The 17,799-nt window shown below is 39.0% G+C and overlaps 1 protein-coding gene and 1 long non-coding RNA gene across 3 annotated transcripts in view; one reads left to right on the top strand and one right to left on the bottom strand.

Moving 5' to 3' along the window:
- BCAS1 (brain enriched myelin associated protein 1) overlaps positions 1 to 17,799 on the top strand; it is a 115,392-nt gene that overhangs the window by 81,180 nt on the left and 16,413 nt on the right. For both annotated transcript variants that reach the window (XM_055104755.1, XM_055104756.1), the window contains 2 exons: positions 2,306 to 2,347; positions 10,674 to 10,841. In XM_055104755.1, the coding sequence (XP_054960730.1) occupies positions 2,306 to 2,347; positions 10,674 to 10,841 (210 nt within the window). The remainder of the gene's footprint in view (positions 1 to 2,305; positions 2,348 to 10,673; positions 10,842 to 17,799) is intronic.
- LOC106634196 (uncharacterized) overlaps positions 11,102 to 17,799 on the bottom strand; it is a 30,895-nt gene continuing 24,197 nt past the window's right edge. Inside the window, exon 3 of the long non-coding RNA XR_004668285.3 lies at positions 11,102 to 16,157. This is a non-coding gene — a long non-coding RNA (uncharacterized LOC106634196). The remainder of the gene's footprint in view (positions 16,158 to 17,799) is intronic.

Genomic DNA, 17,799 nt, shown 5'->3' with positions numbered 1-17,799 from the left:
GGAGGTCTGAAACCATAATGAAGATTTAAAAAATCTATTCAGAAGCAGCCCCTTCTATTCCTCACCATCATCTACATTGGTGATGGAATCTACTCCAAGTTCCTAGTTGCTTCTGAAATATAGTGAGCAATGAACAGCCAGAAACTTTCTAGACACAGGCAATCAAAGATAAAAACTAGTCTTGTTGCAATAAACTAGGACAGGAAAAAGGGTATGAAAACCTAGAAGTGCTGTTCTTAAATAATGCAAGGGTTTTCTCAGTCTAATATAAACAGTATAATGATTCCTGAAACTTTTGTGGGCTGGCCTTGAGGAGGTCTGGCTTTAAAGATACCATTTGGTTCATTACGTGTTCATGGTATTAACCAGCGTCTGACTAATCTCAGAGAAAAGGGGGTGCAGTTTCAAGAAAGTATCTGATATGGTTTGGCTGTGTCCCCACCCAAATCTCATCTCAAATTGTAATCCCCATAATCCCCAGGTGTCAAAGGAGGGACCTGATAGGAGGTGATTGGATCACGGGGGAAGTTTCCCCCATGCTGTTCTCTTGATATCAAGTGAGTTTTCACAAGATCTGATGGCTTTATAAGGGGCTCTTCTCCCTTCACTCTCTCTTGCCTGCCACCATGTAAGATGTGCCTGTTTCCCCTTCCACCATGATTGTAAGTTTCCTGAGTCCTCCCCAGCCATGTGGAACTGTGAGTCCATTATGCCTCTTTCCTTTATAAATTACCCAGTCTCAGGTATGTCTTTATAGCAGTGTAAAACGGATTAATACAGTAACACTACTGCTAATTTCTTCTGAACACATTACAATTTCCTGATAATCAGAAGCTTTCAGAAATTCAGCAATCTCTTTTAGGAACATTTTTGTGCCCAGAGAAACTTCACTGTGGGAAGAAGATAACTAGAAATAAATTATGCAATCTGAAGATCTCATCTAGAGAGAATAAGTCTGTGTGTGAAGAAAGGAATTCACACGATTGCCGAAAAAATGTGTTTCTGACCCTTGAAGTCATCATAGCAGGGGAAAATTTGGCTTTTAGATGTAAAATAAATGCATTAAAACCATTTCCACCACTTTCTAGCTGTTTAACTGGAACAAGTGGCTTCACCTCTCTGAACCTCTATTTCTTACTCTGTAAGTTAGGATCACAATACTTACCATTTTGGGGTGCTTTAAGTGAGATGATATATAACGCAAGATGCCTAGTGCAGAAGATACATTTGTAAATATCACTTCCTGTCTTCCCCTCCCCTGGATGCCTTAAAGGAAAAACAAATAGGACTTAGTAACAATATGGATATAGACAGAGTTCTTAACTTGTAATCCAAGAGGAGAGACATAGAAGGTCTATGAATCCTGAAATTATTTGCAAAGTATATTGTTTATGTGCATTTCTCTGGGAGGAGAGTCCAAATCTATCAAATGAGTCTCAAAGTGGTCTGTAACATCCACCACCATCCGTCCAGAATTTTAAGAACCACCAAAAGAAAGATGCAAAAATGAACTCCAAAGTTGGCTAACTGATAGAATGATTGTGGCTTTGACCTTTGACAGAATCGGGATAACTCCTATCCCACTTGGGGCAGGACTGTATATGCCAGCATTACTCCTGGGAGTAAAACGGTGTTTGAATGTGGATATGTAGGACTGCAGCTCTCTAGCCTTCCACAGACATGTTTTAGTCAAATTGAACTTTGACTTAATGAACTTGGCCTAGACTGAGGGCTGACGAAAGCAGCGGCCCCTGCTGCTGGCCCCTGTGCTATGGTCAGGGTAGGGCTTGGACCCTGCCTATTGTATTATAAAGCCTGCTTGCTCAAAAAGACAATTGAATGAGTTTCTCTGAACTTATTACCAGAATTTTCCTGAGTAGCTTCTTTGTTTTACCTAACAGTGACTCTGTATTGAATGATTAATTGCATTTCTCTCTTTTCATCAACTACTAGAAAATATAAAGGCAAGTACATTGCTTACCTACAGCAGTTAGCATTGTCTGTGACAACGCTTCTGCTTGCTCCATTTGTATCCTGGCTGCATCTGTGTTTCAATTTTCTCTTTGTTGCATTTTAAAATACATAAATATATATATATATATATATATATATATATATATATATATATATATACCGTTTTCATTTTTGTAAGTCTCCTTTCTTTTTAAGAAGGAGGTGTACCTAGGCAATTCAGTGTCCCCGAACGCACCACAAGACTGTGAGCCCAACTAACCCTTTGCTTTTATGTAACAATTTTGTTTTTTGTAACCTTTTAACTCTCACTTTTGTTTTTATCTTCCTTTAGTCAGTTAAAGAGGACTCAGTCCCCACAGGTGCAGAGGAGAATGTAAGTTACACACACCACGGCAGAATCATTCCATTCTCATCTTCCGCCATGTTGGACAATTGGGCATTTTCAGCTCTGGGCTCCTGTGTTCTTGCATGCTGCCAGTGTGATTCGTTTGTTGTAGACTCTTTTACCCCGTATGTGATTAGGGACGCATGGAGGATAACATTGGATGAATTTTTGTAACTCTCATTGAATCAGTGAAAAATAAATGCAAAATCAGGGCACAAATTTTTATAATTGTTTTCAGTAGGGGCTGAAAGAGTCTACTACACGTAAGAACAGCTTTGCGCATCCTTGAGGGATAATGATGCTCCGCCTTCTGCTTCATTCCACCTTGACTGCTCGTTCACTCTTATTTCCATGGTGATCCAGTTTCTTACTAACTTTGGGCGGTACCCAGGACAGGGAGTTGCATCAGGCATGAGAACATCTTGCAGCAACAGACGCTGAGAATGTCAGTCTCAGGTTAGAGCGCTGACTTCACGGGTCTACCTCTGAGATAGAGACGTTGAGCCTCACAGTTTTCCTGGCTTTTAATCTTCTAGAGGAATTGTCAAAATTTTCAAGACAGTTCATTCATCCCCGAAAGGGATGGTGCTATATAAAACATCACGAAAACGTAGCTTCCAGGGAGATTAATAAATTGACCTCGTGAGTTTCAGACCCAAAACAACAGCTCTGACTTGAAAGAAGTGCAGTCTTTGGGAAATTTTTATAAGTAGGGAATAAGTGAATTCACAGCTCCTTGAGATAGAAACCGAACATTATCATGTTGCCAAAGCAAAACTTGTTCTGGGTGTCCCTTATTTACTTGCCCTAAATAGGGCGTGTGTTTTTATTTTTATTTAGTTATGGGAACTGAACAGATGTTGAACATCCAAACACGTTTCTGAAATGTTGTCTGTGATGTGGAATAAAAATTAGAATGGCTGTGTTAGGATTCTTGTTGGAAGAAAAATCTTGAAATTGTGTCCGGAGTTGGTTCCTTCCGTGGTTTCTTGGTCTCGCTGACTTCAAGAAAGAAGCCACAGACCTTCGCAGTGAGTGTTACAGCTCTTAAAGGTGGCACAGACCCTACGAGTGAGCAGCAGCAAGATTTATAGTGAAGAGAGAAAGAACAAATCTTCCACAGCATGGAAGGGGGCCCAAGCGGGTTGTGGCTGGTGGCTGGGGTGGCCAGCTTTTACTCCCTTATTTGACCCCGCCCACATCCTGCTAATTGGTCCATTTTACAGACTGCTGATTGGTCCATTTTACAGAGTGCTGATTGGTCCATTTTACAGAGTGCTGATTGGTGCGTTTACAATCCTTTAGCTAGACACAGAGCACTGATTGGTGTGTTTTTACAGAGTGCTGATTGGTGCATTTACAATCCTTTAGCTAGACACAAAGTGCTGACTGGTGCATTTACAATCCTTTAGCTAGACACAGAGCACTGATTGGTGCGTTTTTACAGAGTGCTGATTGGTACATTTACAATTCTCTAGCTAGACAGAAAAGTTCTCCAAGTCTCCACTCGACCCAGGAAGTCCAGCTGGCTTCACCTCTCAAAATCTGTGTGTTGGTTTTACTGCCCTTCCTTCCTTCCTTCCTTCTTTTCTTTCTTGAGCCAATCTTAGCCCAGCAAAGCTCAGGTCTCTCATCATTCCAGAAAGTTCTCATGAATTACTATTTTATAGAAAGTCAAAGTTTCTATTCCTGCAACCTACAAGGAGGACTCCACAAGACTTCTTTCCACGAACTTTAAGTTTAAAAGCTGCCCGTAAAATCTGTAGCATCTGTTAGCTTTGAGGTTCTGAGTTTTCTAAAGAAAAACTTTTTGGATGTTTGTGTGTAGTTGCTTGTTTAAGGAACCCTGTGTTTCCCGCAGCTCAGATGCTAAAATGCAGAGTTGATCTCTAACAGGCAAACAGGAGATATTCTATTTTCTACTGTGAAATTTTAAATAGAAATATAAACAGAAATTAAAAGTTAAATTATTGACACCAAACGATAACACAAAAACTGATGATAGGGACATAAAATAAGGCAAAATATTTGTTAAATAAAATAAAGAAGCATTATAAAAATTGCCTTAAATGACTAAACACTACAAGCAACATTTTGATTTTTAAGGCTCAATATTTCATCTTCTTTTTTTCTGTTTGTGTGTTTGTTTGTTTTCTTGAGACAGAGTTTTGCTCTTTTCACCCAGGCTGGAGTGCAGTGGCACAATCTCGGCTCACTGCAACCTCCACCCCCTCAGGTTCAAGTGATTGTCCTGCCTCAGCCTCCCAAGTAGCTGGGATTACAGGCAGGCACCACCATACCTGGCTAATTTTTGTATTTTTAGTAGACACAGCGTTTCACCATCTTGGCCAGGCTGGTCTCAAACTCCTGACCTCAAGTGATCCGCCCACCTTGGCTTCCCAAAGTGCTGGGATTACAGGCGTGAGCCACCACTCCCAGCATCAGTATTTCATCTTCTGACAGCCTGTCACTTGGAGGGAATGAGGCTGATGGTTGTGACGTTGATCCCATCATCTTCAGGCCACACCTCTTGAGCCTCAGTTTACTCATCTGTTAAATGGCGATAATAATATCACCTACAGTTTAGGGTTCTTGTGAAAATTAGAGATCATGTCTATAACGTGCTTACTTCAGTGCCTGAAATGTAGGAGGAACTCAATAATTTTAGGGATCAGCAAACTGTAGCTCATGGGCCGAATACAGCCCACAAGCTAAAAATGATCTTTACATTCTTGAATGGTTGAAAAAAAATTTAAAAAGAATATTTTATGACGTGAATTCAAAATTCAAATTCAGTGTCCAGAAATAAAGTTTTATTAGAACACAGCCATGCTAATTCCTTTACATATCATCTATGGCTGCTTTGTTGCTAGGCAACAGAGTTGAGTAGTTTCAACAGAAACACTGATTGGCAGGGACTTTGCAGGAAAAGTTTGCCACCTTCTGCAGTAATTGTTAGCAAATTAGCAAATAAGAGACAACATAGTGAGTGAGCATGTCCCAGTAATCAGTGATTTTCTTTCCTAGTGAAATGATACAGCTCACAGCTGACTCAGTGTCCATGTGGATTGAAGGAATATGTAAAACAGAGTTAGCTTTAATTTCCTCCTCTCTTAAATAAGAGAGAAGGCATTAGTCAAAACAATGTATAGTGCTCTACACCTTCACAACAGGACAATTAGATATGATTAACCATATTACAAGAGTGCTTTAAATAACGACTTCTGGCTAAAATGTGGTTGAGTTTATTCTTTAAAATTTCTCTACCTACAACTTTCCAGAACTAATCTATCAACCGATGCAAGGCCCACTTGTATTTAAAAAAAAAAAAAAAACAGAGTGATGTCAACATTTCTCAAAGTTTCTCACAGAAAGAAAAATAAGGATTTTGAAGCCTGTGGAAGTTTAGTGCTTTTCCTAGAATGTGCTTCTGGTCCTATCAGAAATAAATCTTTTTTTAACTCTTGAAATGATAGAATCTTTCAGTTGTAATAAAAAAAATATTTTGCCCATTGGTTAATTGAGTTAATGTTCTAATGAAAAAAATTTCTTTCCTTCCAATAACCTGTAAGACCATGGAAACAGGTACTTCTGTTGTTTATCTCTCTTAATAAGTAATCTCTCAGTTGCAAGTGAAAGAAAACCCAATTCAACCTGGATTAGAAAGAAAGTGGCCTTTACTGGCTCTCATTACTAGAAAGTTAAATTGCTTTCAAATAAAATTTAATTCAGGGCTCTCCTTGGGTTCAGCCTTCTTGGCCTGGCTACATGTTCAGCTTTCCAACATCACATCACTCAGTCCAAAGTAAATGAGCTATTTGTCAAGTAGCAACCCTACATGTCCTGGAGTTTGTTCTGTTTCACTGACTGAAATGCATTCACATGCTGTATTCGTCAGCTTTTGCCAGGTTGTGTTGCAGTGACAACCAAGTCCCAAATTACAGTGCTTCTCAATAGCAAAGAAGTTTGTTTTATTTTTTCTTTTCTCACTCATGCTACAAGCCAGCTATCAGTTGGCTTTGGCTAACCCATGTGGCCTCTTCCTGCTGAGGTCAGTAGGGAAGCAGCAGTCTCTTCAATAAGGACATGCAGTTCTTGTTGCAGAGAGAAAATAGTGGCATGGGTGAATCATGCAATGGATCCTAAAGCTTCTGCTCAGGCATGCTATATGTCATTTCTACCCATGTTCCATTCACTAAAGCAAGTCACACATCAATGGGCACAGGTGTGTAATTCATTTACAGGAAGGTAGGGTAAATAATTGGAGAAATAATACAATTTGCCGCATGCTGTCATTTCTAAACCAACCACAGTCAAGGAGCTTGACCATGTTGATTGGTTTAGACCTTTTTAATTGGCTTAATCCAAATTACATAGTCTTGAAGATGGGAAAGATTGCTCTCCCAAAGCAAAATTAGAGTGTGTAAGCAGATGAGAGAGAATAGTTACTGAGTAGAAAAAAAAAATCTGTGGGAGGTCTTTGTAATCAATCACATTAAAAGTCCTATCAAAATAATCTTTAAAATATTCTAAAATAAAAACCTTTAATGTTAATATGACGTTGTGCATGAAGTTTAAATGGACGAAATCTATTTGCCATAAATCAATTTCCAAAAGCCACAGCTCTAGTAAAAACTGTATAACCAAATTTCAAGAATAAGTGTGGTATAAAATTTGAGGCAAAAAGGGAAACTCTTCACTGAAATGTATATTGTCAATGTTAGATGTACCTGCCATCTTCATGCAATGTCTACCATATCCTCTACAGAAATCAAGCAGGGGGGATTTAATTCTAAAATGTAGCGCACATCTGACTTTAATTATGTCCATTCATGATATCCAAAATTAAAATGTGCAGATGCGGTCATATGTTCTAAATAGGAAACAACTTTTTCCAAAGCCCTGGCCTAGGAGAAATTTGGAAAGTTATCCAAATAAAAATTGAATTCCTATGTCTGTATATGCAAATCAGATCCTTATTTAGCCAAGATTGTTCTGGATTTCCACACTGGATGTCAGTGGATTTTCCTTGGCTACTAAAAGCCAACTTCTTGGCCTGACTTCAAAGGTAGTGGAAGTCTCCAGAAGTACTATATTTTTTTACCTACTGCAATAGTTGTGTTCTGGAGAATGGACTTGTGGCCTAGGATTTATGGGTTGATACCTCTCAACATTTGGAAAGGCTCAGCAAGGGAACCACTGGCATCCAAATAGAATTGATTTACAGAGTTATTGCCATACAATCTGATCATTTTATTTATGAGTAATTTTTCCTCCAGGTCTTTGCACACGAAGAAAGAACTCACTGCCTCAAAGACAGAATACTTCTGAACGCAAACTCTATTCCTTATCTACTTAAGAGCTATTTTCTATTTCTCCACTCTTCTACCCTTAGTTTTAGGCAAAGTTGCCAACTTTATACCCCCAAAGTATTTGATCATGATTAGTCTAAGTTAGTAATCTCATTTTCTTCACTAGTAAGTAGCCTGGGGGTAAGTGGCCTAGCTCTGACCCATGAAATTTAGGTACCCTGAGGTAGGGGATCAAAATACAGATGTTTATTTGCTGCAAGTCTTTGGCTGTGACCTTCCTTCTCAGAACATTGGATTGAGGATGTGATATCTGGAATTGTGGCAGCTATTTTATAACCATGAGGTAACAAATAAAATGATGAAAATCTAGCATGCCAAGAATAGTGGAGCCAAGAACAGAAAGAGCCAAAGTTCTTAGAGATATTGTGGAGCCACTGAACCAACCCCAGAACTTCTTGTTCCATGTTTTCATTGGTTAAGCCACTATTAGATACATTGAGTTGCCGCAGAAAATGCCATCCTCATTGTAATGCCTATTTATCTGTGGTAAGACTCTGGCCAAATCATTCAATTGTTCACTCTTTATCTATAGAATAGGGATAATGTTATATTTCCTAAGCTGTCGAACTATCTTGATGCTATTTATAAAAAAATATTAAACACCCGGTACAATACCAGGCATAGCAAGAAGTAGCTATTAATATAATCATCTCTAAATATTGGATATGTGCATGATGCCTAATGCAGATAATTCATGCTCATGGACTAAATAGCTCTAACATTAACACAAATAACAACCACTAGCATTAACTGAGCACATGGTGCTAAGAACTTGACATGTATTGCCTGATTTAATATGCAGACAACTTTCTGATGTGTATACAATTCCCATCAAGAACAGAGAACACGAAAAGCACAGAGATGTTGGGCACTGAGCTTAGATTAGGGATATAGATGTGATTTAGAGCCCAGCAAGTTGTTCTGGAGCTTGTCCTCTATGACCACGAGTTAGATTGCCTACATTTCAGCCTCACCTGAAGGGCTCTTGTGGCTCACACTTACTTTTCAGAAATGCGATTGAATTAAATCAGTTCAAAATGTGGAAATCCATGTCCATGCTCTATTGCCATTCTCAGTCTCTGATATGGCTCCAGTCTCCACCTCGTTTCCTAAAGATAGATTGGGGTCCAAAGCCAACAGCCCAGCAGCAGACCCTTCCTCACAAATAGGTTTTGTTTGGCCAATCCAGCATTTTTAATCATTTAACATCTTTAGATGGGACAGCTTGACATGACTTTGTCATCATCCCTGTCACTACTTTTGGTCTTAGGTCTGGTCAATCCATGCTGATATTCTCTGCCTTGCCTCCTGAGGACTTTTGAGTTTGTAACCCCCCAACTTCCATTTTTGTTTACAAAAAAGAAAATACTAGAAATTGTGTCAGTAGCTTAAGAAATTTAATTTAGCTTAAGAAATGTGATTTAGTTGCCAAATGTTGGGGTGTTCTGCATGCTGATTTACTGATGGGCAACTCCCTGAATCAAATGGCAATACAGAGACTAAGGGTTCTTCTCGATTTGGAAAATTCGGGTCATTTTGCAAACCAATGGTATGTTCTGTATGATGGGAAAGAAAATAGTTTCTCAGCAGACGATATTTTTGGAAATAACTAAGTCCCCTTCCCCTACCCCCTGACACCAAGAACAAGGCTCCGAGAAGCTAGGGGTCTGGCCCAGCAAAGACAAGTGGGAAGATGCCTTTGACTCTATGGTACTTTCCAGGGAGGCAGCAGATGAAAGCCATGTGGTTTAAAGGGCCAGATAGTAAATATTTCAGGCTTCATAGGCCGTTTGTGGTCTCCATCCCATACATTTTATCTTTTAAAATATTTCTTCCAACGCTTTAAATGCGTAAAATCCATCAGGCGTGGTCGCGTGTGCTGAGGTCTCAGCTATGTGGCAGGCCAAGGTAGGAGGATCACTCGAGCCCAGGAGTTGAAAGCCAGCATGGGCAACGTAGCACGACCTCATTTCTTAAATAAATAAATAAAATTAAAAGGTAAATACCATCCTTAGCCCAGGAGCCACACAGAAACAGTCACTGAGCTGGATTTGGTAGTATTTTGCCAGCCCCTGCCTGAGGAAACAAAGGAAATTAAAAAACCTCTCCTGGCCAATTCACTCTGTCCTGTGGCAGGGAGCAACACAAATGCAGAAACTGTCCCAGATGTGACTGGGGCCCTGTACAAATGGAGTGAGGCACTGCAAAAGAACACAAGTTGAAAGCAGAGTGTGGTAGATGGGCCCTTCCATCCAAGCCGCCACAGACACTCAGAGGCAGAGGAAATCGAGCTCACTAGGTACCATGGCCAGGGCCGCGAACAACTTAGCCATCAGTTTCTTGCCAAGTTCATTTTTCTTCTGAAAGCATAAACTTCAAGTAAGTGAAATGGCAAATGACTGTTCTGGGGAAAAATTAGATATCACTTAATGAGGAAGTGGATTAAATTCAGTGGTTTTTACACTCTCCTTTCTACAAAGAGGACAGTTTCTTTACAGTTGCAGGGGAACTGGAAAGAGAACTGGAAGCTGTCATGGTTACCGTCTCTAACGTTGGACTCTTAAGAAAATGATTATTCCTGGTTTCTACACAGGCCAAATGTAATTCACCTACGTGGCAGATTAAAGAGGTGGGCTTACTAGATTAGACTGGGTATTGAGCATGCTCTGAATGACAGTCCCCAAAAAGGACCTCTTATCTGTTCTTCCCCTTGGGGAAGGGATTTTGCCACTTCCATGTCAATGTGGCAGTTGAGCTTGGAAATGGGTGCGTTGTACAACATAAGCATTACTTCTCCAAGATGTGCCTGTGTAGAAATGGTCATAGATTCAAAACTGTAGCTACTATGTGGACAGGGGGGCAACAAGGACCCCACTTTGTAAAACATGTTTTGGGGGAATGTTTTGTTTTTCATTTTCTTATTACCTGGCAAAATAATCCAGGTGGTGTGTGAGTCACCAGTAGAGATTATAAAGTCCAAGGAAGTAGAATCAGCCTTACAAACAGTGGACCTCAACGAAGGAGATGCTGCACCTGAACCCACAGAAGCGAAACTCAAAAGAGAAGAAAGCAAACCAAGAACCTCTCTGATGGCGTTTCTCAGACAAATGGTAAGCCCCTTACTTCCAGTATAGGAAACCTAAGATACCTAGAGTGGCTTCTGGGAACAATGGTGGACTCATGCCACAGGTAGTAGGAGACATAATTGTAGCTGGTATGTATGGAATGTGAATGGAATATGGATTGCATAGTGAGAAAATTCCCTTTTTTCCTTCTGATTCAATCATACAGAAAGTCTCAGTTTATTGCTAATATTCTTTAACCCTTCTTTAATGCCTGCTAACACTTTTTAACAAAAAAAGAGGTGCCCTTGGGTCTGAATTTTTTTTATTTCAATAGTTGTGAGCATACAAGTGATTTGAGATTACATGGATTAGTTCTTTAGTGTGATTTCTGAGACTTTAGTGCACCTGTCACCCGAGCAGTGTGCACTACAGCCAGTATGCAGTCTTTTATCCCTCACCCTTCTCCCAGCCTTCTCCCCTGAGTCCCCAAAGTCCATTATATCATTTTTTATGCTTTTGCATCCTCGTAGCTTAGCCCCCAATTATGAGTGAGAACATACGGTATTTGGTTTTCCATTCCTGAGTTACTTCACTTAGAATAATGGCCTCCAGCTCTATCCAAGTTGCTGCAAAAGACATTATTTCATTCCTTTTTCTGGCTGAGTAGTATTCCATGGTGTACATAAGCCACATTTTCTTTATCCACTCATTGGTTGATGGGCACTTAGGTTGGTTCCATATCTTTGCAATTGTGAATTGTGCTGCTATAAACCTGTGTGTGCAGGTGTCTTTTTCAGATAATGACTTATTTTCCTTTGGGTAGATACCCAGTAGTGGGATTGCTGGATCGAATAGTGGATCTACTTTTAGTTTTTTAAGGAATCTCCACAGTGTTTGCTATAGTGGTTGTACTAGTTCACATTCCCGCCTACAGTGTAAAAGTGTTCCGTTTTCACCACCTCCACGCCAACATCTATTTCTTTTTTTCGGCCTTTTAATTGTGGTTGCGTCCAAATTTTGGCATACAACAGCATCTAACTGGAAGTTACTATTATTGCTTACTATTATTTGTTTTTAAAGTTTCCTTTTCTTGGTGGTCAATGATACTGCTTTTCTTATTATGGTAATGATATGAGGTTTTCTTTGAATTACATTTGTTTACATAAAGAATATCAGGCATTTTAAGGATTATGTATCAAATAGTCCAAGTTATATAAAGATACGGCAAAAATTCTGAAGGTGACATGTGAGTGACACAAATTTGGACAAAACTAGCTTATAGATAAATAAGGAAATGACAACATAATATTCCAATAGTGAAATATATAACTTAGTTGATGAATTAGCCATGCTTTTAATTTGTGTAGAATAGAAAGAATGTGATAGATATATTTACTGTTTATAAAAAGCAATGCACATTAAATGACTAAACAGCCAGGAGCTTAAATAATATAATGCAACAAAACCTAAATCAGTTGGAGAACAAAAAACAAAAATGCATGTAAAAGGTCATTAGTTTAATTCTCTTTTAATGAAAAACAAGAATTTCATTATAGTGTGACTTTATTTTCAGGAGTATTTGGAGTTTAATCCTTTGAGAAAGCAACTCTCTAATTTCACAGGCTCAACCTGTTAAGGAATTCTATCTAGCCCACAAAACAAAACAAAACCCTTGCCAATGGGAACTGAGGCGTATTAGAAATAATTATGTTAGAAATTGTTGACAGGAATCATTTTCTTTTCCTGTTATATTCTCATGAAGTAAAAAGTGTAGAATCAGTTGTGGGCGGCCCATATGGCCAAAACCCCATCTATCTCATTGGCCATTTGATCTGCAATTTGGCAGTGAAAATGGAGATTAAGACTTGAGATTTTTTTTAAAACCAATTTTTACATGATGCCAGGAAAGAAAAGAACATTTGGCCTGTTTCCGGCAACTCATCTAACTTACAAATGGGATCCCCAAATAGCTCATAATATTGAGAGTGATCAGCTTTTCCATTTCTGGATGGAATTGAGAGGTACAGAAAAAAAAAAACAGTAAATAGAATGATGGTCTCTTCCAAATAACCAACACGAAGCTCCTTCATTTAAAACAGGGAAAAGTACAAGAAACTCCAAAGAAAGCATGAAAAAAAAAAAAACCTCTAAACCACTCACAGCATCCATCTAAAACAAATTCTTAAATTCTAATGAGGTCTCATATTACTTAAATTTATCCCCCAGAGCTATCTGTTAGATGCTGTTTGGGAAAATTTTTTGGCGGTAAAAAATGGGTAAGTCTAAATTCTGAGGGAAACAAATTGAAAAGAAAATCATCCTTTGGAATCAATTCGCTATAGGATAGGGATGAAGGTAGGTGAGGACACACTTTTCCCCAGCAATCCCCAATGGATTCTTAGAATTGGATTCCATGATGTCCATTGTTCTTATTACCAGTTGCCCACGAAAAGGCCTGGGAACATGAACATTATCTTTGCAAAATTTAAATACTGATTGTTGGAATTTACTTTAAAATTCCAGGTATTCTAATTATTGTCTTTTTTTCTGTTTTGCTTTCATTACAACACTATATTTATATTGTGATTAATTCAAATAAACAAATGAAGAGTTTTCCAGCTTACTAAAGTCCCTACCACTCCCTATTGTCACACCCAGTCTAGCTCACTCATTTATGTTACCAGCCCTTTCCCTGTGGGTATTTGAGTTTGCAACCCCTGATAGAGAACCGCCTCATTCTTTAGAACAACTTATTTGAATCATATTGTCTGGATTTATCATACTCAGGTTAACCATTGCTCAATAGATGGACATGTGGTATGTTTTCAACTTTTTGCATTTCATTCATTCACTTTTTCAACAAATAATTATTGAGTGTTCACTATATTCCAGGCACAAGGGATACAACAGTGAGCATAAACAGGTGCAGTCTCTTTCCCAGTGGAGAATAAAACAGACATTTATTTTTAACTCTATCCTCATATTCAGTGAGCACACACCAAGTGTCTCACCCACGTTATTTCAATTGCTTCGCAAGCCTGTATGAAGATCCTTATACATTTACTTCTATGCACATGTGTTAATGTCCCCATTGGGTAGATTTCTGGAAGTTGGCTCTAGCAATCATTTTTAGGAAATACTTTTTAGTAACATGTTCATAGCTTCCAAACTGATTCAAAGTCTTCGGATTTATGCAGGAAAGAAAAAACCTGCCCTAACAGCTTGAAAATAGAGACAACATCTGGCCCATCACTCAGGGTTTTTTGAGCGGTTGGGGATGTTGAGCCAAATAAATAAACGTTTCAGACAAATTTTGGATATTGTTAGCAAAATATCGATTTGTTTAAATAATTGATTTAATGGAAGAGAAAACTCAACTGCAAAACCTATGCTTTGTATTCAGTTTCACCATTCACCAAATCATTGATTTTCTGCTTTCTATCCTTTGCATTTCCCTCCTTTTTCTTTTTTTTTCTTTTTGAGACAGTCTCGCTTTGTCACCCAGGCTGGAGTGCAATGGCACAATCTCTGCTCGCTGCAACCTCTGCCTCCCGAGTTCAAGTGAGTCTCCTGTCTCAGCCTCCAGAGTAGCTGGGATTAGAAGCGTATGCCAACACACCTGGCTAATTTTGTGTTTTTAGAAGAGACAGGGTTTCACCATATTGGCCAGGCTGGTCTCAAACTCCTGATCTCAGGTGATCCACCCGCCTCGGACTCCCAAAGTGCTGGGATTACAGGCATGAGCCACTGCACCCAGCTAGAGATCTTTTTCTTTCTAGAAATTTACTGCTCATAAAAATAAAAATAGAGGCCAGGCGCGGTGGCTCACGCCTGTAATCCCAGCACTTTGGGAGGCCGAGGCAGGTGGATTATGAGGTCAGGAGATCGAGCCCATCCTGGCTAACACGGTGAAACCCTGTCTCTACTAAAAATACAAAAAACTAGCCGGGCATGGTGGCGGGCGCCTGTAGTCCCAGCTACTCAGGAGGCTGAGGCAGGAGAATGGCATGAATCCAGGAGGCAGAGCTTGCAGTGAGCTGAGATCGCGCCACTGCACTCCAGCCTGGGCGACAGAGCGAGACTCTGTCTTAAATAAATAAATACAAATAGAAAAAGTATCATTTTTAAAATAACTATATTTTAGGGAAAGGAAAACAGAATCATATAAGTCCTAACAGTGCATTCAACACATGGAGATGTAGCACTTCACAGAAATCCTGCGGGCTCCTGCAGGATTTTAAATAATTGCGAGGAATATCTAAGACATCTGTCATGCCCTAAATAGGAAAAGATTCTTATACATATTAATTCAGCTGTATGTCAAGAAATTGAATATTTGAAGTGCTGGTGTATTTTTATAAAGTGAGTGGGTAGAATACTGCATTCATGTGTCCACAAAGCAGGTAGGCAAATGAAACCAGAAAGGTGGTAGATCTAGATACAGTTTTATACTTCGTCAATATTAATAACACCTTACACTTGAAAATGCTTTCCTCCTCCAAACTATTTTCACCTACCTTATTTCATTTACTCCTCCTCATATCTTTCTTTGGACCATTAGATTTGTAAGAAAATCTTTGTTGGAATAATGTTCTCAGGCTTAGAGAAATACTATGAGCTTTAATAATGGGTAAATTAAAAGTCCAAATGAGGAGGCAGCCATGAAATCAGAGGGTTTTTTAAATTCATTATATTCAATCTAGTAAGTCTAACAAAACCTGTTGAAATGTACTATTGGAGGTGGAAAGAGGGTGGTCTGTGATGGTAGTTACAAAACAGAAAACCGAAAGTCTTCCATATGAAATTCTTCCCTGAGCATTAAAATGTTAATACTGATTTGCTCTTTAAGGAAAGATTTCTGAAGGAAGCATTAATTTGGTCAATTCCTGTCCCTACCAATGACTTGCATTCCTTTCTACCCTAAGAGGGTCTCTGTAGTCATTCAGCACTTTTCAGTTATTGGCAATAACAACGAGAGCTACCGTTTATTTATTGTGTGCTAGGCACTTTGCACGCACTATCTCATTTATTAATAGAGAACTCTAGGAAACAAGTGCTCTCTCTGCCCCATGATGGACATGAGGACACAGAGACTAGTGAGTATTTATGGGATTTTTCCACGGTCCCGGAGCTGGTAAGCGGGAGAGCCAGAATTCCAACGCAGTTTTTTGTTTTGTTGTCATTTTGTTGTTCTAAAGCTCACCCTTTGACTCATGTGTAATTGCTGCTTCCTGTGCTTCTGCAGCTGGTATTCTCAGAAAGGATATGAAGGTAGAACAACCACATGCTCCATTTTTGTGATTTCTTTTGTAGTGTGTTCTATGGAAATACCATTTTGATGCATTGAGCTGTTGCACTTACCTAAAATGACAATAAGGCAAAGGAGAAGAAAATTAATATATGGCTTACTTAAAGCTTGCACATAGGTTTTCTAAATATATTTGTCACTAAAACCAAATTTACCTTGGCTGGGGAATTTTGCCTGACTAGTCCAATTCCATTTCAAGTGAGCATCTTGGTAAAATACTAAGCTCAGATCCATTACCTTTGTTGATCCTAGAAATTTTCAGTAGATCCCATTCTTGGATTTGTTTTCATGAGACTGGTCTGATAAACAATATTGCAGATATAGTCACCATATATTAAATTTTCAGCCCAATTCTTTTTCTTTTAAATGTCAATTGTGTTTGAATTATATTGCCATCAAAATACATTAACATTCCCTTCAAAGAAATGTGAACTGACCACCAAACATTTTTGCTAGATTTTTGAATAGCTAAGTGATATACATTGGAGATGGTTCAAACATTCCTCAGAGTATCAAGCTATAGGAATGCATGACACGATGAAAGAAATAAAAAATGATTTCATTAATATACAAGGCGTGGATGCCACAAGTAGATTCCATCACAACACTGCAGGCTGAATGCCCTGAGATACTTCACCTTTGACTGTCATGAATAAAAATTAACTCCATGAAGAAAGTTGCTCAGTATCACACTGGAAAATCTCTGAAATTACTTCATAGTCTTTAAACTGTTCTTCAAAGTATTAAATAGTCTCTGGAAGAATTTTAGTCTCTTTAAACAGTAACTTTGCTATTTTTGACAGCTGGAAAAAATAAGCTTCTATGTTTATGGTTCCTTTGAATACAGAGTTCAACATGAATTATTCTGATTTGTCTCTGCAAAGAAAAAAGAAAGAAGGGTAGAAAAAAAGGAGGGAAGTGAGGGAGAGAGAGAGGACGGGAGGAAGGAAGGAAGGAAAGAAGGAAGGAAGGAAGGAAGGAAGGAAGGAAGGAAACAGTTGTTATTAATAATAACTGCTGCTACAGAAGTGACTTCAGATGGATTTAATAAGATTCTAAGTGTAAACCCAAACTTCAGTCACCTTTGCATACATACAGCTTTACATGCCTCAAAATAAGCAATAAAGAAAAATCACTGAAAAGTTTGAGATACTCTCTCTCTCTCTTTTTTTTTAAGAAGTTGAACTTTGTTGCAGTAATCTCCCTGACAGCCTGGAGGTCTGTTTTCATGGTTCATGATGTCAGCTCAGATCAGCTGCTGTCAACACAGCCTTCTGATTCAATCCCAATTCTTCTCCAAGGGCTCTCAAAGAAATGGGGGGAAAGAAAGCAAATTGAAACCTTAAATTGACAGAGTCCCTAATGAATGCCAAATTGAAACAACTAACGGGAAGTTTAGAATTCCCGTCTCCTAGGGGGCAAGTGAGAGAACTTTATTCTCTAGAAGGTGGTGGAGTGCTCATGCGTGACTCTTCATGTCCATTCGGTTTTTGCCTAAAAAGCCATTTTGTGCATTTGTTTGTTTTTTGCTGCTCAACATTCCCAAAGGTTGACAGATATGATCCAAAGCCACAGTGTAAAGGCCACTTGGGAATGGGCTTGAGTAGGAAGGGCTCTTACGACACAGCCCGAATTTGGAGGCTGAATGAAATCCTTACGTGTCCAAAGCTTTGGGTGTGATGGGAAGGCTGACAG

The sequence above is a fragment of the Pan paniscus genome, chromosome 21 (assembly GCF_029289425.2).
Source record: "Pan paniscus chromosome 21, NHGRI_mPanPan1-v2.0_pri, whole genome shotgun sequence".
NCBI lineage: Eukaryota > Metazoa > Chordata > Mammalia > Primates > Hominidae > Pan > Pan paniscus.
The sequence above is the reverse complement of the archived record's forward strand: the minus strand, read 5'-3'. Positions and strand labels throughout refer to the sequence as shown.